This window comes from Mauremys reevesii, linkage group 16, assembly GCF_016161935.1.
Source record: "Mauremys reevesii isolate NIE-2019 linkage group 16, ASM1616193v1, whole genome shotgun sequence".
Lineage (NCBI taxonomy): Eukaryota > Metazoa > Chordata > Testudines > Geoemydidae > Mauremys > Mauremys reevesii.
In genome coordinates, this window is record NC_052638.1 from 34512935 (window position 1) to 34538133 (window position 25199).

Here is a 25199-nt window from a genome sequence, read left to right on the forward strand (position 1 = left end):
TACTTAACTTTAAGCACAAGTAGTCTCAGTGACGTAAGTGGGGCTACTCACGTGCTTAAAGGTAAGTACATGCTTAAATATGTTGCTGACTGATCTTAACACTGGTGTGAGAGGTAGATTGACATTTTATGTACAAAATCTATCTGCCCAAATGGGTTTTGTGCACTAGGAGTTGCAGTCTTTCAGCTGTTCACAAAGTGTTATTCCAACAAAAGTGTTGTACAAATTTGTTTGTACAACAAATGTAAAGTTGTACATGCACAGCTAGAAGCTGTGGGAAGGCCTGACTCAAAATCAGGCTCTTGTAAATCAAAGACAGATTATCTTTGATTTTAAGAAGTGGTAATTATGCCTTCTTGTATATAGCATAATCAGTTACTGTTTTCCTCAACTAGTAAACCCAAACTAGTAAATGATTTAATATTTTCCCCCACTCATGAATATATTAGCTCACAGATATATTTTTACAGACTTGGTTAATAATACATTTGGTGGGGGAAAAATCCATCTGATTTCATGCTGGTTTTTATTTTCCAGGAGAAAGTGTTTGGCCAAGAACCTCTCCACGGAGCTTCAAAGAGAGAAAGTCAAGTACCCAAGTCTTAATTTGATTCCAAGATCAGGTTTCATACTTAAAAACCTCTTGTCTGTGACTCCCTGAATTGCTGAGTTCCTTTATTATTATTAATTTCCATTTTAATTTATTTCTAAAGTGCTATTTTACTTGAATATCATACCTTTGTCTAGAGGTTTTTCTGGATTGAGTAAGTGTACAGTAGCAGATTGTATTTGAATTATTCTGTAAATACCTGTTTACTTATTAAACTTTGTTAGATATTTATAATCCTGAAATGTTTCTGTTTTGACATAGGGTTCAAAGTAAATTAACATAAGTTAGTATGGTTGGTTATGAATTAAAAACAAGCCTTTAGGCTCATGGTCTTCTAAGGAATAGTGACCTCATCTGAAACATACACTAGATAATAGCCATACATAAACATTTTTATTAGCTTTTAAAAGAATTTATGACAAATAGAAATATTATCTCCTAAAACTAAAGTCATGGAGAAAAATTACTTGTATCTTTTCTTGGATTCACATGCCACCAAGCTGTACTTTAATACCCAGTAATCTCTCAAACTCTGTCTAGACTAGAAAAAAAGGTACATCTTAAAATCAAATTAACTAAAAGATTGAAACACCACTTAGCACTTGTAGCAGACACAAATTTAACACCTTTCAAATCATGTTAGCAGGTCCTTGGGGTAATCCCTGTTTATAACATGATTGACCAATATAATTTAAAAAGTGTTAATATGTAGATACAGGTTTAAGTGATGTTTCAATCATTTTAGTTAATTCTGTTTTAGCATACACTTTTTTTTAAATTTAAAAAGACCTTCAAAGTACCCCAGCGGAGATGTTAAATATTTCTCATCTAATTTATTGACTGTCTGACACCTTCATGATGCTGGACACAATTTTGAACAGCATGCACCTTCCAAAGCTTGCTTAACATGACCTTTAAAGTTCAGTCCAAGATTTGGTCTGAAGTTAGTTGACTAGTGCTCATTTGGAATCATATTCTCAGAAACATGAGGCAAACCCCCTCCAATTTCAATCAACCAAAAACACGGTGATCATCTGAATACGGGTACGGAATGTGTCAATATCCAAAGGAACACATTAAATCCAGGAAAGGCAATTTTGTTTAGCTTTGGTGTTTCCTTGAGATAAAGTGGGTGATGATAGCATGATGGGAACATAGAAAATATTAAGGTAACATTAGTGCAATGACAGCTACGTATTTTGAACTAGAAAGAGTAAACACTGCAGGCCTGATTCTCAACATATGCCGGTGTAAATCAGAAGTAAAATCCACTGAAGTCAGACCCCCAAATTCATAGGAAGGACACTCCTAGTTTTAACTATAGTAGAAATCCTTTTTTTATTTAGTGAAACTCCATTTAAGTGTGTCAGACATGTCAAAGTTACATTTTGCCCTAAGCCAGGGCTTGCTACTTCATGTCCATTCCTGACTCTGTCAATCATTATCCAACCAGTGTATCAGGGGTGGAGCTGAAAGGCAATAAAAATAAGAGGTGAGAAAGGGAAGTGTTCTAGTATTTATACCGGTACCTGAAGCGGTTCACATAAACCAGTCTTACATTTTGCAATATTTCTTTCTTACTTCAGGATCCTAAACCAATTCCCCTTTCCCTGCCCCACCCCCTCAGCCAGTTCATATAAAACTCACTCTGCCTTTAGCAACACCTTGCTAGGCTGTTGTCTGTTAGTGCATGAGTGTCTGCCTTCTCTCTAGGAGAATGGACACTTACATCTCTACAGCTGACCCTTCTGTCTTGCTCTGCTTGGGTATGACTGCAGCATTTGGAATAATCACCTTTTACAAAGCCAAGAAGAACCAGGTGGAGAAAAGGTGTATATCTGCCTGTGGTCTCCTCCTGCTGCTTTTATTGGAAATACTCTGTTTTGCCATGCTGAAAAGTTACGTAGGCTTAATCCTGTTCTCTATGGCATGTCTCATCTGTTACATTTACTTATCAGTTCAAACAATGTTACCTGTGGACAACAAAGCTGTATTGATCACAGGTAAGAGGGAACATGCACAGTTTGGGAAGTCAAATCTGCCCCATGAAACAGATATGATGTACAAATTTGTGTAATCTTAAAGGTTATTTACTAAATATCTTGTATTCTTTTTACTCTTTTTATTAATTTTCCCAGAATTCTTTTTCCAGGTAATTAAATGTTCTGAAATCATGTAGGAAAACATTCTTTGTGCTTATTTTATTATTTCTGGTGGCTTTGTTTCTTGAAAAGAAATTTTACAGATAGACTTTCAAGATGCACTGCTAGTTTCTTTAACTCATATTTATTAGTGAAATACATATTATGTTGCTTATGATTTTTAATCTTTTAGAAATAAGATTGTAATGAGTAGATGCATTTTAAATGTTACCAGACTGCAATGCCTTTGTTTACTTCTGGAAAATGTTTTTATTAAACTATGCACACGCATACAATTATTTTTGACTTATACATTTAAACAATACATAGTCTCAAAGAATATCCAATTCAATACAGTAAAATAATATACACAAACAATGTGTACAGTATCTGTCCATCTCTGTGAAATTATTAATGAATGAGAGATTTTCCTAACAATGGAAGTTCATATTTATAACATTACTAATGAGCTTTGCTCATGGATGAACTAGCTGTGACATGTTGCTCATCTGCTTTTTGCTTAAGTGTTTTTATTTTGTCATTTAAATATTTCAATCTGCAGTTTGGAGCAATCTCCTGCTGCTCCTTTGCCTTAGTAGCCTTAGATTTATTTTTTTTCTTCTCCTTTTTTTTGTGCCTGAAAGGGTGGATTGAATCTGAGTTGTAAAGCTGATTTGTTTGGCTAAGAGTTTATACAGAAACTTGGAAAGTAATTTAGTTTGGATTGACAAGTGTTATTTCTGAGATGAAAAAAGACAAATGATAAAACCAAATCAGCAGAAAGGTCACATCTTTTCTTGTAGCTCAGCCAAGTTCTGTCTGCTGCATCCAGTCATGGTTCATGTGCAGTGGTGTATGGAATGAGGATGGATGTGAGCCGTGGGTGAATAGGGAATACATGATTGTGAATGAATGCACAAACTTGAATTGATTATCCGTAGCAATACTCTAGGTTTATACTCTGGGCTCTGGAGAGTTTCTTTTCTGTTTTCTTTCTTTCTAATTCCTTTTGCAAGACATTTAGATTTTCTCATTCTTTATTAAAAACCCATCAGTTTCTCAGGGTTTATCTACACCAGATTGTGTGGATTAATCTGTTGTGCTTCAGCTGATTATATTGCATTGAATCAAGTTCCAGGCCACCTTCAGTTGGTTTAAGATTTGCCTTTGCATCCACACTAGGGCCGCCCTAAACCAATAAAGGTATAGGCCAGGGGTTGGCAACCTTTCAGAAGTGGTGTGCCAAGTCTTAATTTATTCACTCTAATTTAAGGTTTCGCGTGCCAGTCATGCATTTTAACATTTTTAGAAGGTCTTTTTCTATAAGTCTATAATATATAACTAAACTGTTGTTGTATATAAAATAAATAAGGTTTTTTAAATATATAAGAAGCTTCATTTAAAATTAAATTAAAATGCAGAGCCCTCTGGACCAGTGTGAGTGCCACTGAAAATCAGCTCATGTGCCACGTTCGGGCATGCGTGCCATAGGTTGCCTACCCCTAGCATAGGCTGTCCTCTTTGCCCTAGGAGGAGGTTCTCCAGTGCCGACTGGCACACAATCACTTGAAAGCAGGGCTTATCCCCCCCACATTTCTGTGTTAAGCTGCACCAATTGTTGCCTCCCCGGTGACTGAAGCAATTTTGTGTGTAGATGCAAGGTGCTGTCCAGTCAATTTCAGTGTTGCTTTCTCCAGTGCAGACAAGGGCAGAGGGAGAGCTTTAATGACAGGATGTATTTCTCTCCACTTTTGCACGTAAATTGTTGTGGAATGTTGCTGTACACCAGCGGTAGGCAACCTATGGCACGGGTGCCGAAGGCAGCACACAAGCTGATTTTCAGTGGCACTCACACTGCCCGGGTCCTGGCCACTGGTCCGGGGGGCTCTGTATTTTAATTTAATTTTAAATAAAGCTTCTTAAACATTTTAAAAATCTTATTTAGTTTACATACAACAATAGTTTAGTTATATATTATAGACTTATAGAAAGAGATCTTCTAAAAACGTTAAAATGTATTACTGGCACACAAAACCTTACATTAGAGTGAGTAAAGGAAGACACGGCACACCACTTCTGAAAGGTTGCCAGCCCCTGCTGTACACTGTTACACTCCTATGTATACTATGTGTCATATGACTTTTAAAAACAAACTTTATTTGTGGATAATCTAAGCACTATACCCAGATGTCAGACACTCTTTTCTCGACCTATGTATTACATAGTTTTTTTAACGTTAGCTTTAATAAAGTTTTTAAATCTGTTCTCTGACATGCCAGAACAATGCATTCTTGGGATTCCCTCTAGGCAAACATGAAAGAGGCTGCAGATGTCACTAAGACCAAACAGGGTTTTTCTTGTTTCCATTTGTTGAAGTAAAATCCCATTTCTGTGCTGAATGCTCCAGCTGCCCTCTCCTCTGCCCTGCCTGTTAAGTGAGAACTTACAATACCGAGATCTGTGCTTAACTCAATTGTTAGCTAAGGTTTACAGCACAGCCTTAAGGAGGGAAAAGGTGAAGCGTTGGGGAAAGCGGACAGGTTTATCAATGACAAGGAGGAAAGGCAACATTTATTTCACCTGATTGTTAGGCACCTCTCTCTTTTCCAACCAAGCTTCCAACCAATCTACCTCCGTCCCATACAAACCTGATTTGGGGCCAGCCTTGCTCCCACTGAAGTCAAGGCACTTTTGTGTGTTTCTTTATGGATTCGGTCATCGATTTTAAGGCCAGAAGGGACCATTAGATCATATAATCTGATCTCCACAGGCCATAGAATTTCACCCACATGCCCCTGTTTGGGCCCAATCACTTGGTCTTGGCTAAAGCACATCTTCCAGAAAGACATTGTCCTGTCCTTATTTGAAGACATCAAGAGATGAAGAATCTACCATTAATCTGATTATTAGTACCTTTAACCCGCCAGTTGACATCCAACATGCTGACTCATGAAGCCGTATGGAGGGAAAAGGTTGCATGTGCTGAAGAAATCCATCCCACAGAATGTAAAGCTTTCTCTTCCTCAGCTAGTCCATAGCATCCTCTCAGCTATTTTATAGCATTTGAGTCTCGGTCACTCATTTCAGAGAACTGTGGCATGTATTTGGGTCTGGGAGTCCTTCAAGCTATAGAATGGGTTACCTGTGAAACTGGCAAAATATTATGTGTCCCTAAGAGTTTCCATTTAAATACACCCACCGAGCTCACTCCTGCAGGCAGGATTCATAGAAATGTGTGGATCAATGGAGTCACAAGAGTGCTTACCTGAGTGCAGTTGCTTGTGTGCAAAAGTGTTTGTGTGATTGCGTGTAAAGACAATAGTTTTACCTTATGCTGGGAGCATTCACAGGCACTGCTGCACTGAATGAAGAACAATTTATACTATCAAGGAGTCTTTGTGGCACCTTAGAGACTAACTAATTTATTTGGGCATAAGCTTTTGTGGGCTAAAACCCACTTCATCAGATGCATCACGTGGAAGATACAGTAGGCAGGTATAAATACACAGCACATGAAAAGATGGGAGTTGCCTTACCAAGTTGGGGGTCAGTGCTAACGAGCCAATTCAGTTAAGGTGGAAGTGGGCTATTCTCAACAGTTGACAAGGAGGGGTGAATACCAAGGGAGAGAAAAAATCACTTTTGTAATGCTAATGTGGTCAATCAAGGTGGCCCATTTCAAACAGTTGACAAGAAAGTGTGAATATCAGCAGGAGGAAGTTAGTTTTTGTAGTGACCCATTCACTCCCAGTCTTTATTCAGGCCTAATTTGATGGTGTCCAGTTTGCAGATTAATTCCAGTTCTGTAGTTTCTCATTGGAGTCTGTTTTTGAAGTTTTTTTTTGTTGAAGAATTGCCACTTTTAAGTCTGTTATTGAGTGTCCAGGGAGATTGAAGTATTCTCCTACTGGTTTTTGAATGTTATAATTCTTGATATCTGATTTGTGTCCATTTATTCTTTTGTGTAGAGACTGTCCAGTTTGGCCAATGTACATGGCAGAGGGGCATTGCTGGTACATGATGGCATATATCACATTGGTAGATGTGCAGGTGAATGAGCCCCTGATGGTGTGGCTGATGTGGTTAGGTCCTATGATGGTGTCCCTTGAATAGATATGCTGACAGAGTTGGCAGCGGGGTCTGTTGCAGGGATTGGTTCCTGGGTTAATGTTTGCTTCAGATTGAGGGGCTGTTTGTAAGTGAGGACTGGCCTGTCTCCCAGGGTCTGTGAGAGTGAGGGATCGTCCTTCAGGATAGGTTGTAGAGCCTTGATGATGCGCTAGAGAGGTTTTAGTTGGGGCTGTAGGTGACAGCTAGTGGCGTTCTGTTACTTTCTTTGTTGGGCCTGTCCTGTAGTAGGTGACTTCTGGGTACCCTTCTGGCTCTGTCAATCTGTTTCTTCACTTCAGCAGGTGGGTATGGTAGTTTTAAGAATGCTTGATAGAGATCCTGTAGGTGTTTGTCTCCGTCTGAGGAATTGGAGCAAATGCGGTTGTATCTTAGAGCTTGGCTGTAGGCAATGGATCTTGTGATGTGGTCTCGTTGGCACTCCAGCTCATCCCTCCTGGTATTGTCGATGTCCAGTGATGTGTTCTATGTAGATGTCCCTTGCCCACCTGATGGCATCTGACACCATGAGTTGCCGCATCAGCTGAGAGTAGCGTTGACCGATTCTGCATTCTCATAACAGTTGCTTGTTACTGGGATCTCATGCACCCAAGGCTCCGACAGTCAGCATGTATGTCTGAACCTGGTGACCCCTAGCTCTCAAGGTGTCGGCCAGAAGGGCATATTTCTCTACCTCTCGAGCTCGGGCATTGTGGAAGGCTGGGGACCTGTTCTTGAGCGGCACTGTGACGTCCACCATGATGATCTTCTTCCGGTTCTCATTGGTGATGATGATGTCGGTTGCAGTTGGTAGTTGGTTCCGGGGATGGTGGAATTCATGGCAACCTTTCCTATGAGTGGTGGGAGGATCTGACCAGGCAATCTTGGATGGCATTGTGTTGTAGCTGCCAGGCTCTGGAATGGGGCTTGCCACTACACAGGACGTGGGGTAGTGTCTCATTGGCGTAGCCACACTTCCTACGTTGCTTGTCCTGATTCCCATGCCGGACAGCTCTGTTCAGCGGAACACAGTTAAGATGGGCCCTGTGGATTAACCTGAAGTCAGCAAATCGGGTGAAGCTGCCCCCGGGGAGGAAGTGGTTGCTGGCGTCCCACTTGCATGTCACCTTGAATGCCTTGCCCTGGTCTGGCTTCCGCTTCAGATTTTCCACATACTGGCAGCAGATGGCATCCTTCAGGGTCCTCTCCAGCATGGTTCTAGCTTTCGGAGTGAAGATTGTGTGGTTCGTGTTCTTCACCTGTGGCACCAGGACTCCCAACACCTGGCGTTCCTCACACCACATCCAGCGGCAGCTGATATGATTCTCCAGTTACTGCGTAGCATTGCGGGCACAAGTCCAGAGCGAAGCAAAGTCTCCCCTGTCTCTTCCAAATTCACCTTCCAGCCAGCTGTTCAGGTAGGTGGCAACATCTTGATTGGAGGGAGTCCTGGCGATTGGCTTTTTGATGACCTCCCGCATAGCACTTTCTGTGATGTTCCTCACCGTGGTGTCCGGGCATGTCAGAAGGCGTAAAGCGTAAGTGATCACTGCTCGTTGCACAGATCACCCATTCGATGGATATTGGCACCGCCCTGCCTGTGCGAGATGTACACCAGTTCATTGCTGGCTTTCTGGGGAAGAAACATCCACTTCTTCACCAGCTGCCTGATGGCTGGTGCTGAGATGTTGGTACGCTTGCCTGGCCTCGAGGAAGATCATGGGTTCACCTTGGATCTGAAAAGACGTCGCCTGGACTGAGTCCCTTCTACTGCTGTCGATATGCAGGGATGCACACTCTCTAGCATTGAAGTGGAGTCCCATCCAGTTGGCAGCCTGGCTGGTGGTGTCGAGCATTTGTTGGAGATACTCAGGGTTGTCTGCAATCAGGACCAGATTGTCTGCGTAGGCCAGGATATTCACGCTGTTGCCGTATAGGTGGAAACCGCCTAGCCTGCTGGAGATGGCTTGAATGAGCCACTCCATGGCTAAGTTGAAAACGATGTGGCTGAGGGAACAACCTTGCTTCACGCCACTATGGATAGGAATTTCAGGCATCTGTCCTTCCATGGAGTGGATGGTGGTGGTGCAGCCTTCATAAAGTTCCCCAATCAGTTGGAGAAAGTTTTCAGGCATCCCGAACTCTTGCAGCGTGACAAAAATGTGCTGGTGGGGCATCGATCCAAAAGCATTAGCCAGGTCGAGCCATGCTATGGCACATTGCCTTTTGCCCTCCTGGCTGTGTGGATGGCAGTCTGAAGGACAAAGTTGTGTTTGTAGCAGCCTTCACATGACATGAAGCCTTTCTAGATGGAGCTGATGGCTCCTCCGTTCACCGACCAGTCTGTGATCCTAGCTGCGAGGCAGTTGGCATAAAGCTTGTACATGGTGGAGCAGAGAGAGATGGGTCTCCAGTTGCTGGGGTCATCTTGCTCGCCTTTCTTGTAGAAGAAAACAAAGAAAGAAGAAGTGGGACCGCTAAACACTGAGGATGGAATGGAGGTTAAGGATAATCTAGGTATGGCCCAATATCTAAACAAATATTTTGCCTCAGTCTTCAAAGAGGCTAATGAGGAGCTTAGGGATAATGGTAGGATGACAAATGAGAATGAGGATATGGAGGTAGATATTACCACATCTGAGGTAGAAGCCAAACTCAAACAGCTTAATGGGACTAAATCAGGGGGCCCAGATAATCTTCATCCAAGAATATTAAAGGAAATGGCACATGAAATTGCAAGCCCATTAGCAAGAATTTTTAATGAATCAGTAAACTCAGGGGTTGTACCGTACGACTGGAGAATTGCTAACATAGTTCCTATTTTTGAGAAAGGAAAAAAAGGTGATCCGAGTAACTATAGGCCTGTTAGTTTGACATCTGTACTACGCAAGGTCTTGGAAAAATTTTTGAAGGAGAAAGTAGTTAAGGATATTGAGGTCAATGGTAATTGGGACAAAATACAACATAGTTTTACAAAAGGAGATCGTGCCAAACCAGCCTGATCTCCTTCTTTGAGAAGATAACAGATTTTTTAGACAAAGGAAATGCAGTGGATCTAATTTACCTCAATTTCAGTAGGGCATTTGATATGGTTCCACATGGGGAATTATTAGTTAAATTGGAAAAGATGGGGATCAATATGAAAATTGAAAGGTGGATAAGGAACTGGTTAAAGGGGAGACTACAACGGGTCATACTGAAAGGCGAACTGTCAGGCTGGAAGGAGGTTATTAGTGGAGTTCCTCAGGGATCAGTTTTGGGACCAATCTTATTTAATCTTTTTATTACTGACCTTGGCACAAAAAGTGGGAATGTGCTAATAAAGTTTGCGGATGACACAAAGCTGGGAGGTATTGCTAATACAGAGAAGGACCAGGATATCATACAGGAAGATCTGGATGACCTTGTAAGCTGGAGTAATAGTAATAGGATGAAATTTAATAATGAAAAGTGCAAGGTCATGCATTTAGGGATTAATAACAAGAATTTTAGTTATAAATTGGGGACACATCAGTTGCAGGTAACAGAGGAGGAGAAGGATCTTGGAATATTGGTTGATCACAGGATGACTATGAGCCACCAATGTGATATGGCTGTTAAAAAAGCTAATGTGGTTTTAGGATGCATCAGGTGAGGTATTTCCAGTAAAGATAAGGAGGAGTTAGTACCGTTATACAAGGCACTGGTGAGACCTCATCTGGAATAATCTATGCAGTTCTGGTCTCCCATGTTTAAGAAGGATGAATACAAACTGGAACAGGTACAGAGAAGGGCTACTAGGATGATCCGAGGAATGGAAAACCTGTCTTATGAAAGGAGACTGAAAGAGCTTGGCTTGTTTAGCCTAACCAAAAGAAGGCTGAGGGGAGATATGGTTGTTCTTTATAACTATATCAGAGGGATAAATATCAGGGACGGAGAAGAATTATTTAAGCTTAGTACCAATGTGGACACAAGAACAAATGGATATAAACTGGACACTAAGAAGTTTAGACTTGAAATTAGACAAAGGTTTCTAACCATAAGAGGCGTGAAGTTCTGGAACAGCCTTCCAAGAGGAGTAGTGGGGGCAAAAGACATATCTGGCTTCAAGACTAAGCTTGATAAGTTTATGGAAAGGATGGTATGATGGGATAGCCTAATTTTGGCAATTAATTGATCTTTGATTATTAGCAGGTAAATATGCCCAATGGTCTGTGATGAGATGTTAGATGGGGTGGAATCTGAGTTACTACAGAGAATTCTTTCCTGGGTGCTGGCTGGTGAGTCTTGCCCACATGCTCAGGGTTTAGCTGATTGCCATATTTGGGGTCGAGAAGGAATTTTCCTCTAGAGCAGATTGGCAGATGCCTTGGGGTTTTTTTTGCCTTCCTCTGCAGCATGGGCCACGGGTCACTGGCTGGAGGATTCTCTGCACCTTGAGGTCTTTAAACTACAAGTTGAGGACTTCAATAGCTCAGACATAGGTCAGAGGTTTGTTACAGGAGTGGTTGGGTGAGATTCTGTGGCCTGCGTTGTGCTGGAGGTCAGACTAGAAGATCATAATGGTCCCTTCTGACCTTAAATCTATGAATCTATGAGATGAGCACCATCATAGATTTCTTCCAGGAGCTGGGAGTAAGGAAGAACTGTTTGCATTTTTTGAAAAGTGCAGTTAATACCAGGCAGCCGAGGTCTCATTTTTTCAGGATGTTCTAGCAATTGCCATCTTTTCCTGGGGCTGTGTTTTTGGTCTTTGTAAGTCTACTTCCTATGATGTAAAGTCTTGTTCCAGGTCCTCTGCACAGTCAACATGGGGTAGAGGGTGAAGACATTCTGGACGCTGTGCATCATTCTGAGCTACACGGTCAAACACCCCCTTGAAGAACGAGAATAGTCTCTCTGACAGGATTGCGCAGCAGGATCTGGGCCCATCGAGGATTTCTCTCATAGTCTTAGGGCAGTTTGACCACTACAGCTTCTGGATCCTAGATGCTGCTGCTGGGTTGTAGCTGTGACTGATGTTCCTTCTCCTGGCTTCTCTCCTGTGGTGGTGGTGGTTGTTATGTCTCCACGCAGGAACTTTGTGTGCAGTCGGTGTGTTCTCCTGAGTTCCCTTTCTTTCAGATACGATTTCTGCAGACAGGTTTTTAGTGAGTCTGTCTACAAGGAGGTCAGTATCATCGAAGGAGGCTGTCCTCACCAGCTCCTCTATCCAAGTGGCTTGCCATGGTGTGGTGACCCTTGCCGAAGGCTACTGCTCCTCTGGCTGCTCAATCTCCATAGACTCAGGATGGGAAATTGCTGTGGGATTAGCCTGTTACCTATTTTCCTACCTGTGTTGAGTACCCTGGCCGGATCTTGAGGCATGATCTCTGGAAGGAGGGCAGTGTCTTCCCTTACAGATTTTAGGGCAGCACTTATCCTCCTGCACCCAAACTGCCTTCCAGAGCCTGCACCCCACACTCCCTCCTGCACCCCAACCCCCTGCACCCAGCATCCAAACTCCATCCCAGAGCCCGTACCCCTCCTGCACCCAAAACTTCATCCCAGAGCCTTAGGCAAGTGTGTGTGTGGGGCGGGAGGGGGGGGGGGGTAGGGGTAGGACTTGGACCCATTCTGGGCACCACCAAAAATTATACAAACCTGCCACCCCTACTGCAGGAACCGCCTCCACAGCTCTGATTGGCTGCGGTTCCCCGTTCCCGGCCAATGGGAGCTGCTGAGTCGGCGCTCGGGGTGGGGGCAGCACACATAGACCCCCCTGGCCGTGCCTCCACCTTGAAGCTGTAGCTGGACATGCCGGACGTTTCTGGGAGTGGCACAGAGCCAGGGCATGTAGGAAGCCTGCCTTAACTCTGCTGCACCACCAGACTTTTAGCGGCCTAAAATCTCCCAGATTGGCTTCAGTAGATTAGATTTTTATCAATAAATGTAATTAAATGTTAATTTCGCAGCACACACACACACCAACGAAAAATACTTTCATCAATAACCACAATCTGCAGAGAGCTAAAGTACGAAAAATGCTGCTTGAGAACTTAGAGTTTGCTTGAAGGATAATTGCTTTGTATATTTTGACATGTGATGTTGACAGTTTGCATTTGAAAGGTTATAAAGGTTTAGCTTTTTGAATCTCTGTGGACACTGTCATTAAATAATTTTCCGAGCCACAGAATTTCCTGCAACTGTGAGAACTTACACAGAGTCAAAATCTAAAAGAATGCTTAGAAATAAACATCTGTTACCCATCAAAATTATTAAAAAAAAAAAAATTGAATTCTGCCAGCCCTACTTATATTACATGTTAAACACCGATGCACTAAGGGACCAATTTTCTAAGGATCCCTGACCCGGCCTCCATTTGGCTGTGTGCATGTATGTATGGGTTTCCCAGCAGTCATTTTACATTATCATATCATTCTTAATAGATGATGAAGAGCTGGGTGAAAGTTTTCAGTCAACTTTTTCCCCAAACCACGCAGATTTGAGTTGACCCAAAATATGTCAGTAATTTGTGTCAAATTCACTGATTGTTTTATGGTAAAAACCAAACAATAATAATTAAAAACCCAATATGAAATGTTTTATTTTGAAATTTGCTTCATTTTATCTTAATTTTATTTGAAAGATTAAAAAAAATACCTCAAACAAAACCAAATATTTCTTTTAGGGTCAAAAACAAGTTTTTTTTAATGTTTTGGTTCAATGAAAATTAAAAAAAAAAATTTATTTCAGACCGACTCAAAACAATTACTTTTCCGGAACAGTCAGTGAACCAAAAAAACTAACAACAGCAACAAACATTCCTACAGCTGTTTAGGAAGAAGTTTTTGTATTTTATTTTGCCTAAGGTGTCTTTCTCATTTTGGTGCTTTCAGGAAGTGATTCCGGGATTGGACATGCATTGGCGAAGTACCTTGATAATTTAGGATTTGTTGTATTTGCTGGTGTCTTAAATAAAAAAGGACCTGGGGCTGAAGAATTAAAAAGAAGCTGTTCCCAGAGACTGTGTGTCCTACAGCTGGATATAACCAGTTCTGCACAAATTAAGGAAGCCTATCTTAAAATTTCAGAGATGGTGCAAAATACAGGTATAGTTTCTGTGACATTTTGCGGGGTGGTGTGCATATACCTCTTGCAAGGGGCTTCCATTGCATCACTGTTTGAAAATGTGTCCATGTGTGCGTGCTCGCGTGCGTGTATTCTGCATTTCCCACCCCACCTCTGTACCAGTAAGGATATTTATATTGCTATATTGATGAGACTTTTGCTTTATGGAGCACTCCAAAACCAGGATCCTTATCAAATGACACTAGCTACAAGTGGCAAGTGGGCCGAGAGGAGGAAAGGTGCAATGTGAGCATGTGTACCCAGGGGTGAAAGTAAGGTGGTACCAGTAAAAAGTGGCTGCCGGTACTGGCTGCCAGTACCGCCCCTCCTGCCTTACTTTAAAGCACTGCCGCTTTTGCACCCCCCATCGGCAGCCCTGCCGGGTCCTTAGCGGCAGGGCCGCCGACGGGGAGCACAAAAGGGGCAGCGATGTTAAAGCGCTGCTGCAGCAAAGGACTCTGCTTAAAGCGCAGCCGCAGCAGCGCTTTATAATCGCTGCCCCTTTTGCCCCCCATCAGGCTGCCAACAGGGGAGGAGGGAGAAAAGGAACAGCTGCCTCAGGGCTGCCGATTTAAAAGGGCCTGTGGCTCCAGACGCTGCTGCGGTAGCGGCAGCAGTGGCCAGAGCCCTGGGCCCTTTAAATCACCGCTGGAGCCCCGGGCGGTGCGGGCCAGGCAGTCTGGAAGGGCTGACTGAGGGATGCTGACCCCCAGCCCCTCCCCGTCTGCCTGAGGCCCCGCCCCTTCCGGGGGAAGTCGGCCCCTGTACTGGTAAGTTTTCAATTTTACTTTCACCCCTGTATGTACCCACAATTACACGGCATCCTAACTTCGTTTTTGGCTGGGCCATTCAGATGAGAAGTCGTGCTTTCTCTTTGTTAGGGAAATTATATTTACTTAACCTTCTTTGGCAGCAGGGACTCTGTAACAGCAGCGTACATTTCCTTCTCTTTCTCAGGGTTATGGGGTGTCATCAACAACGCTGGAATCCTGGGGTTTCCTGCAGATGGTGAGCTGCTGCCCATGAGTGTTTACAAGCAGTGTATGGATGTGAATTTCTTTGGGCATGTTGAGGTGACCAAAATGTTCTTACCATTACTTCGGAAATCCAAAGGAAGGCTAATTAATATCTCTAGTATGGCAGGTGAGTTAAACTGAAGTTCCAAGTTGATGGTGCTGTACCAATAATAATTTAGAATTTACCTGATGTAAATTTTGAACAGGGTTTTAGTCAATACATCTCTGTTTGCTAATTCTCAGAAGTCCATATCTGCTTATTATTTTCATTATCTATAGGCCTCTGTAATAAAACATCTATTTTGTCCAGTGACTGCCTCCAGTAACCAACCCCTAACGAAGAAGAAGAGTTTTATAGGGATAAAAACAGTAGCATCATAGAGAAATTAACTCTTGTTCCGTAGAAGCAAATACAATAATGTAGCAAGCCTAGATCTGGACATGATAGGTGGAAAATCCCCATCAGGAGAACAAGGAAACCAGGTGTTGGTAGGGGCACAAACGTAGGTGCTGGAACTAGGGATGCAGGGGGGTGCTGCAGGACCCCCTGGCTTGAGGTGGTTTCTATCATATGCAGGGTTTACAGTTTGGTTCAATGGCTCTTAGCACCCCTAAAAATTGTTCCAGCACCCCATGGCATAGGTGCCGACTCCATGGGTGCTCCGGGGCTGGAGCACCCACAGGGAAAATATGGTGGGTGTAGAGCACTCACCGGCAGCTCCCCACCCCGCTCCCCCACCCCAGCTCACCTCCACCTCCACCTCCTCCCCTGAGCAGGCCGCCGCGTCCTGCTTCTCCCCCGTCCCTCACAGCGCTTGCACCGTGAAACAGCTGTTTCGTGCGGCAAGTCTGGGAGGGATGGGGCGGGGGAGGAGGAACGCGGTGTGCTTGGGGAAGAGGCGGGGCCAGGGCAGGGATTTGGGGAGGGATCCAATGGGGCAGTGAGGGGGCAGAATCAGGGTGGGGCCGGGGGGCACAAGCACCTACCAGCACCAACAAACGTTGGCGCCTGTGCCCCATGGCACATATAAACGTGAGGGACTCACAGAGCAACACATCAGGAAGCTTTGGGCAGGAGTGAGGGACAAGCTTTCGTAGTGGGGGGTTTTCTGTCTAATTGTGGAACCAACCACGTCCTTGAAAACCAGCTGACCTGGAAAGGGAGAGCAGAGCCATGATTCTGTAGGGGAAGGATCCTGGGCACCAAATCCAAAGAACTCTCCAGGGGGGTGAGGAAACTGAGGCAGGGAAATGTGTATTAGGATGTTTATGATTTTTGTCTAGATCTGTGTACCCCTCTTGTTAAATAAAGAGTACGTGTGTGTACAGTCAGGTGCAGAGTGTGTGCGTCTGTTGGCTGTGTGCCACTGAACAGTTAGACCCCGAGTGCCCCCATAGGTGGAGTTCTGGGATAGGGTGTATTAAGCTACGGAGAAATCGGATTGGTCAGCATTAGTCTCAGGGACTAGGCAACTGGACTGCAGTGTCCCAGCTCGCTGAAAAGGCTGTTAGACAGAAGATCTGCCCAGGAGTGTGCCTAGGGACCCCACCCACAGGCAGTCCCCTGGAATTATATTTGGGAACTTGAAAAGGTAATTCAGTATATGGTCCCCTGGTAAGGAAAAACGTCATTTGGTGTCGTGGTCATTTCTAGATTCTCTTGTATATTTCAGTCTTCATTAGATAAAAGCAACTCTATTCCCTGTGGAAAGGGAGTGTCATCCCAATCCTTCTGAGGAACTCTCTGAATTAGTTTAGACACACTGGGCTTAAAGAACACAGGGGGTCCAATGAGGTGGTCCCCAACACAACACAACTGATAAGTGTCCATTCAGGAGGGTTCTGTGTGTGACAGCGTTGAAGTCCACTCATGGATTTCAATTCACATTGAGGGATGCATTTTTATCCCAGCCTCCATGTTTGCAAATACAGTTTTGTAGGCACAGTTATTTGTTACAGAAGAGCCAAATTCTTGTGTGTAAGTTGTACTTGAGAACCCACAACGGGGCTATCATCCACCTCACTAGTTTGAGCAATGACTGTTGGCTTATGCAAATTTTAAACGCATTGGTATAAATTTGGAGATGATGTGACGTAACAAGGGATCTGTATTTCAACTAGCTGGCTCCCACTGAAGGATATGGCAAATTCTCATTGGCTCCGGTACAAGCAAACTCAGGTGCCCATACTCTGGGTGAAATCCTGGCCCTATGGAAGTTAATGAGAATTTTGCCATTGATTTTGATGGATCCAGGATTTCACCCTTTTTTGTGTGTGTGGCTCCACCTAACTTAGTTACCCAAAAATTAAGTACTCCCTCAGCAAGCCAATGAAAAAAGTCACATTTCTGTGCAATGATGGACTTATCTCCAGGTGATGTTTTCATATATATGAGATCTTATAATTTTACAGTGAAGGAAACAGTGCATTGAGCATTTTAAAACTGACTTTTCTAATTTGGGTGATCACCTGGAAACAGGAGCAAAAATTCAGGGGTGCTTTTGGTCACACGTGCTTTACTTATAAATATTTACATGGCTGCATTTATACCCTGACCAGTTCTGGTAAATGTGTGCCTATATTAAAGGGGTGCACATTCTTTTGGTAAAACATTAGCAGAACACTTAGGGAAGTCGCATTATGCAGTCTGTGCTTGCCTGTGCTTGGTTTGGGGAAGAGTGTACTTTAACTAGAGTTAAGGTTAGACTGACCTCAAAGGAAAGGAATGTTGTCGGTTTAAGGAAGAAGGAGTTAATCTCAGTTCAGATTATACAGATGACAATAAGTAATTGACTGGACTGTTTTAAAAACAAGGACTCTCAGCTTGTATTTGAGGCTAACCTGTGTCTTTGGTCATTGCAGTAAGAAACTGAGTAGATGACTAGGCGGTTTATAGTAAATCTGCTTTAGATTTCGTCAATGTCTTTTCCTTTAAAAGACATAAAAAAAGGTTAAAATGGCCTTTTAATACAATGCGTTTCATTATGTGTGTCTTATTTTGAGCATGTACTGCAAGTACCAGCTAGACTAACCGTGGGTGCAGCAGGGGGTTGGGCTTGATGACCTTTTGGAAGAGTATTCTGATCTGACACAGGGGGTTCTATACTCTCCTGCAGCCATTGTCTTCTTCACTGTAAAATCATGGCCTTTGGAGACTAAAGTTCCATGCGAGAGTTGGTTGAAAATTTTCTGTCAAAAGGAAAATTTTCACAGAAAAATTTAGTTTTCTAAAATTTTTCAGTTTTCAAAAACTAAAAGTTCTGAAAAACTGGAAATCCCCCCCACCAATTTTGTTAAAAATGAAAATTTGTAATTGCTTTTGGAGTTTTTCAAGAAAATTCTTGTTGTTTTCCAGCTCTTCCATTATGCAGTATGCTGTTGCATTTTCTTGAACCTAAGGAAGGCTGGTTGGATTGAACTAGAGCAATGCATTCTGGGACCTGTGACTTTGCTTCTGTTATATCTGTTCCCTTTTATGCAACGTAATTGTGACCTTTGGGCTCTCGGCACCTTACTGATGTGGTTTTTACTTGGACGAAGTTTGGTTTGGCCTAATAGATTTCTCCTAGCTCCAGTCTCACCTTTTTCAAGCAGGTGTTAAAAACAGATGGAGAATCTACAGCCAGTATATGAGGTGGCTTTATAAGGCCTGGTCTATACTACATGGTTAGGTTGCCGTAAGCTGCCTTGCGTTGACCTACCTGTGGAAGTGTCTTCACTTAAATTTGACTCCTGACGATGTCAGTGCTTCTCTAAGCCGATTTAGTAACACCATCTCCCCGAGCAGTGTAGAGACATGGTCAAAGAAATTAGGACGATGCAGTGTCAGTGTAGATGCGGTGTTGCTTACATTCACTGTTACTGGCCTCTGGGAGCCATCCCACACTGCCTCACACACTGACACTATAATTGATACAAGTGCTCATGGTGAGGACATGCATTGGAGCCAAATGTGGACATGTACAAGCGATTTAATAACTGTGGTAGCTATATGCCGACGTAAGTTAAGTCGTCATAATTCTGTGGTGTAGACATGGCCTAAGACTGGAATTGAGACTGTGTAACTGACAGGGACTTCAAATCCTCTGCCTTTATTCACCCATTAAAAACAACAGAACAAAACATCATTGCTTAATTATTAACACTATCTAACATGTTATCTGTGTGATTTCCCTTTCTGAACATAACCGCAATTGTGATTCTCTGCATTGTATCTCAAAATGCAATACAATTTACTCTCCCTATGTTTAAAAGTGACTGATGGCCAGGTGTGACTCTGATTGCAGCTGCTTTGAGCTACTGCTGATGTAAGATATTTTTGTGCCAGAAAAAAATGAGTCCCACGACGTCTTGTCTTTAACCTCAGTGAGAGCTGCATAATTTTGGGTTATGCTATGATCATTCTTTTATATTACTGAAATAAAGTTTCAGTTGCCCAGAAAGCACTGGAGTCAAACTTTATCATGGTTTATATTGCTCCTGCAGGAGGCATTCCGATGGCAAGGTTTGCCGCATATGGTGCATCAAAAGCAGCTCTGTCCATGTTTTCTGGAGTAATGAGGCAGGAGCTTGCCAAATGGGGAATTAAAGTTGCTGCAGTTCATCCATCCGGCTTCAGAACATGTAGGTATTTGACATTTCAGCTTGTTCTCCTTCCTTCCTTCAGATTATTCCCTATAGACCAACATCCTCAAGTAAAAGTCATGAATGATTCTCAGCAGTTACAGTTACTTCCTGTCCTTCACTTCCATTACTCAAGATTCAGCTTTCTTAAGGGAATTAAAAATACCCCACCAACTGCCCCCTACATAGGTAGTGAGTGATTTTTTGCTTCCAAGCAGCCAACCTTTAGGCAATGATTTTATCAAGGGATGATTGAAAACCTTAGTTTGCCTTTCCCGATTAATAGAATGTAGTGAATGACTAGAAGCGGCACGTCTAAGTGTTTGTCAGTCATTCCTGATGGGGGAGGGAATCATTTCTTCTCTTTGCTTTTACCTGTCTTGCCAAAAATAAAAAGCAGACTTCAGTGTGGGTTTGACTTGATTAAGGAAGCCACAAGAACTAATTAAGAACTTCAAATCTGGCCAATAATAGGTAAAATTGCATGCTACACTGTTCTAATTCTCTTTATGAAACAGTTTTCCTGTGTAATGGGTTCCATCTGTATAATGGGTGGCCTGGTGCATTGTTTCAAGGTGCTATTCATTTTTCTGTGTAACTGAGGCTCCTATCTTTTTAATCTCTCCTACCCACATTCCAATAGCTCTTTCAACTCTAAATCCTTCTTCTCCCCACACTGTTAGAGAAGAAAACCAGGTTTCTACAGAATTCCTTTCCATGTCACAAAAGTTGCAAGTCACAGAAGAGATTTCAAGCATTCAGTGGAGACCGAAGTAGTGGTATCTAGCTAGCTAGCTTAAGTACTTGGAGAATGGGCCCTACAGAACACAGTTGAGGGCCTGTAGAAGGGCATTATGAGGACGCCCGCATTCCCAATCTCTGTGGATGTGCTTGTTCTGGTGATGAAAATGGAAGGGGTGAGTTTCCAGTGCTATCTATCCAGCACCTTTTATTAGCGCTAAAAATTATGTTTACAAAGACATTAAAAAGCAAAGAGAATTTTCTTTATCTATAGCCCCCCATTACACGTTCCATGGAAAATAACTTGGAATGGCCTTTCTGAGAGAGTTTTTCTTAAGGGACAGGGATCTAAAATTTCCTCGCTCTTCCTCTGTGTTTAGATATGGTTTACGGTAGCAAAGTACAAGCTTGATAGCAAAGATGAAAAAGGAGTGAAGTCCCTCAATCCATACTTTAGAGTAGGCTGTCCTGTCCTGTTCTTGCTGAAACGTAGCAATACTTTTGTTATATTTTTAAGAACTTCAGGCTTACCATCAAATAATGAAACTTTTTAATGCAGTTTAGATGTGCAGAACAAGATATGGAGGAAAAAAGACCCAATGTACTTATTTACCAGTTGAACTAGATTGTCAAGTTAATGTACAAAGCCCAGGGACTTTACTTTGTTATTCCAGGCATACAAGGTACATCTGAGTTGTGGGCTAAGCAAGAAAAGCATCTTCTGGAGAATCTCACACCAGACGTGAAGAAAGATTATGGTGAAGACTACATTGAAGCACTCAAAAATGACCTCCTGTACATGCCAGTTCATTGTGATCCTGACCTCTCTCCAGTACTAGATGATGTAATCCATGCTTTATTGGCAAAGAGTCCACATGGTTTATACACTCCAGGCAAAAGTGCTTACCTAGCTCTTTGTACCTTTTGCTATTTTCCTCTCTGGCTTTACGATTTTTATATTGGTAAGATGCAAAGTAACAAAAGTGTACCCAGCGCTTTAAGGGCATCAGAGGCCAAAAACAAGAACACGTAGGCAGAGTGTGGAATTCTGCCAGCATTTTAAATTACACCAGGAGAACAGGGAAAGGTTTTGTGTGAAGACACCGTTTGCTACATTGCAATTTATTGGGGCCCTTTGCTCGTCAAATTGCATTCCAGCTGCTGGGCAATTGGGGCTGAGGTTAATCTTGAAGCTTTGTGTATTTTAGGTCTTGTCTACACTATGGGGGGAGATTGATCTAAATTATGCAACTTCAGCTATGTGAATAACGTAGCTGAAGTTGACGTTCTTAGATCTTAGATCTACTTACTGCGGGGTCCACACTATGCGATGTCGACTTCACTTGCTGAGGACTAGCTTCTTGGCAAGTTTTAAAAATAACTTCATTTTATTTGAGTGCCAAAGGAAGTTATTTTGTTTAAGTACTTGGGGATCAAATGCTTCTCATATATGGGATAACTCAATCATGGTCAAATTAAGTTTTACTTTCAAACATCTCTCTTTGGGTTCAGAACATGTATGAAAAAGTTTTCAGGGCCTAAAAATTAAAGTGGAAATGTTGTTTCCCCATCAGGACTTAAAAACACCTTCAACATTTGTACGTGTTCACCGGCAAGTGAGATTTTTGATTTTCAAAAGACTCTGTGTCTGTGTGACGCTGATTTTCAGTGAACAACGCCAAGTAATGAAGCAAGAATAACAACTTTTGGAGCCAAGGCTGTTTTTAGCAGGCCCATAAGTGCTTCCTTGATGCATGGATTTTCAAAAGACAATAAATGACCTGAGAGTGTAAGTCCTATTGAAAGTCCAACATGTGACCAAGGGCCAGATTTTTAAAGGTATTTAGGTGCCTGGTCAGATTGTCAAAAGCATCTCAGCGCGCAACACTCAATTAAATCAATGAGTTTTAGGCAACTAGATATTTTGAAAAAAAAAACCTAGGCACCTAAATACCTTTTAAAAAGCCTGCTGCTACCTCACGTAGAAGCACAAGTCCTGTTGAAAATCAAACATGTGCCTGTTATTCATGGGAAAAAATCAATTGGCTTTTTGCTTCTAAATTATTTGATTACCTAACACACCTAGGAACAGTAGCACATAAATCAGTTAGGCTCTTTCAAAACTCCCATGCACCAATGATAAGTAGCTTCCAGCCTATCACATAAGCCTTCTAAACACAACCCTACTTACAATATTTTTTAACTCTTGCCCTGTTACTTGACTTTATTCATACACACATTTAATCTCAGGTTTGCACTTGTGATACATGGCATTATTTATTTGCATAGCATGGGTGGTGTGCTAGCTGTTTTACAGACAGGCCTAAGGATTTTATTTCCCCCTGAAGGACCAAAAATAGCTGGGTGGGATAGATGGCCCTTGAAGCGGATTTTCGTGTTGTGTAGTGAAGCAAACTGGACAGGGTTATACTTGACATTGTTGATTAAACACATGGCTCTGGAGCTGCCTGTATCATCAACAGCCCATTCTCATAAAGTAAAGTAAAAAAATGACAGACTGGGGGAAACGGTGGGAGACAGGGAGGGAGGAATACTACAACCCAGACCTCTCTTCTTGCCTTCCTAATCTCATTGTTAATGTGGTGACAAACGCCAAGCAAAGGAAGCAGCTGATACCTAAAGGGATCATGATTTGATCCACTGATCAAACATATGGTTTGATCTATTGAAGCCAACATGAAGAGGTCAATTGATCTCAGTGGACTTTGGATTAGGCTCATTTCTGTCACAACAGAAAGATATAACTAAATCAAATACATAGCCCAGTCGGTGCTTGTTTTAGAAATCTGTCTTCTTCCCAGACACTTGGGTCAGAAAGATGTGAAGTCAGCCTGATTTCTCTTACAGGTCCCTGCTTTGCAACTGATTGGTAATCACTGAACTTCCAAATTTGGGTTTACTCTGTCATTAGAGCTGTTTCCAACATACTCTCTATGTAGCTGGCTTTTTAAACAACCATTTCCACCCTTAAGATGATCATTTTGGTTGTGTAAGTTACAACACCCTTGCTTGAGTATTCAGACACGGACAAGGCCTAACAGCCAAACTTTGTGCAGCTCTAAGTGATGGACAAACAAATGAGTAACTGATTAATCATATAATGCCAGTAAAAGAGAAATGAGAATTAGAATTACCAAGTGCCATAGGAAGATTCTTGAACAAACAGCCTTCAACTGGCTCACGCCACCATGTCCTCACCTTTGTGGAGCAAACAACAACAGCGAATAGTCACGCAATTCATTTACACACAATTATCACTAGCAGAATCAATCTCTACTGGCATGAGAGATCCACATTACCTGGAACTGACATTTTTCTGGTCACTCATGGATGGGAGCTTGCAAATAACTTCAGGGCACAGTTTGATAAAAAGCCAACCTACGCTGTGAATATCTATAAACGTCTCAATATTCTTCAGAGCAATATGATTGACACCGGTGCAAAATGTGACAGCTGCTAGGACTAGTATCTTGACCATGCTGTGACTCACAAAAGCGAGCTCTGTGATTAAATTGTGGCTAGGCAAAAACAGCTAGAATATAAGACAGGAAACCAATACAGGGAGCTTGACTCTCCCAATTGCAAGATTGGTTGGAGGAAAAATATGTAAAAGAACCAAAATGTAAGTAATAACATACCATACTATGATTTTGACTTCCCAGGGAAGTCTATCATAGCTACACCAAACCCTATGGGTGAAATCCTGCCGCCATTGAATTCACAGGCTCCCATTGATTTCAATAGCATCATGATTTCACCCAGGGTCTGTGTATAGAGAAACCCAGCTGGCTGTCTGCCCTCTACTTGTTTACAAATGGTTTATTACACTAATTTCCAATGATTAGGATAACAATCGTCTGTTAACACTCCTGCCTTTCTGCCTGTTCACATCCTTAAGCTATATCTATGTAATTACACTCTGTGGATGCAACTGTTTACTCAGTTGGGTAGTGTCCTGAAACCATTCATTTGAAACACCTGACTAATTACTGAAATAAAATCCTTCTAAGACTCCTGGGAAACCTGCAGCCCTAAAGACACTGTCTGGAACTGGTAAAAGAAGCTCGGTGGGCTTTCTTGTGTTGCTTCCATACCAGCGAGAACCAGGTGCATTCGAACCAGAATGGTCCTGTTAATTTTTGCTGATATTTAACCAGTTCCACTGACTCAAGCTGGTTCTAACAAACACACATATACGCAGTATGTCTGCATGACAACAGTGTATTGCAAAATGACTGAGCTTTGGAGCCTATCAAAGGAACAGTGAATTAGGAAGAATGCCTAGGGCCTTGCTCTTGTCTATTATAGTTTAGACTGGATTAATGTGGAAGTGGCCTTGGGTCAGTGCAGCTCTGCTGATTTCCAACAGCTCAGGATCTGCCCCTCACAGTCTCTTCCACGGTTGGAAAGCAGTTTCAGGGCGAACTCCTAGCCTCATTGAAGGCAATAGAAAAAACTTCCATGGCTGCAGAGGGGCCAGGATGTCACCCTCAATCATAGAATCATAGAAATGTTTGACTGGAATGGAGCTCCAGTGGGCTGCTACTTCAACCTCCCCTGCTCTGAGGAAAGACCAGATAAACGTAGGCCTATATATATAAACCTAAGCATCCCTGACTGGCAGAGACAGATTAAGGGGACCTAGCCCCCCCCCTTCTGCTTGTGGTCCCGCTCCCGTTCCACCCCTTCCGCCTGCGGCCCTGCCCACAGCCCCACCCCTTTCTGCCTCTTCCCCAGGAACCTCCCCCATTCTGCCCCTCCCCACTGCACCTGCGCAACCCGTTTGCTCCTTTCTGCCCCCCCCCTGCAGCCCCAAGACCAGGCTACCCAGAGGAGAAAGAGCTCCTC

The 25199-nt window shown here is 42.7% G+C and overlaps 2 protein-coding genes across 2 annotated transcripts in view; one reads left to right on the forward strand and one right to left on the reverse strand.

Moving 5' to 3' along the window:
* SDR42E1 (short chain dehydrogenase/reductase family 42E, member 1) overlaps nucleotides 1–25199 on the reverse strand; it is an 88504-nt gene that overhangs the window by 36188 nt on the left and 27117 nt on the right. The window lies entirely within an intron of this gene.
* Nucleotides 1291–25101, forward strand: HSD17B2 (hydroxysteroid 17-beta dehydrogenase 2). The gene is made up of 5 exons (XM_039503084.1): nucleotides 1291–2613; nucleotides 13719–13931; nucleotides 14908–15093; nucleotides 19452–19589; nucleotides 21005–25101. The coding sequence occupies exons 1-5, from the start codon at nucleotides 2301–2303 to the stop codon at nucleotides 21361–21363; spliced, it is 1209 nt and encodes a 402-aa protein (XP_039359018.1). The 5' UTR covers nucleotides 1291–2300; the 3' UTR covers nucleotides 21364–25101.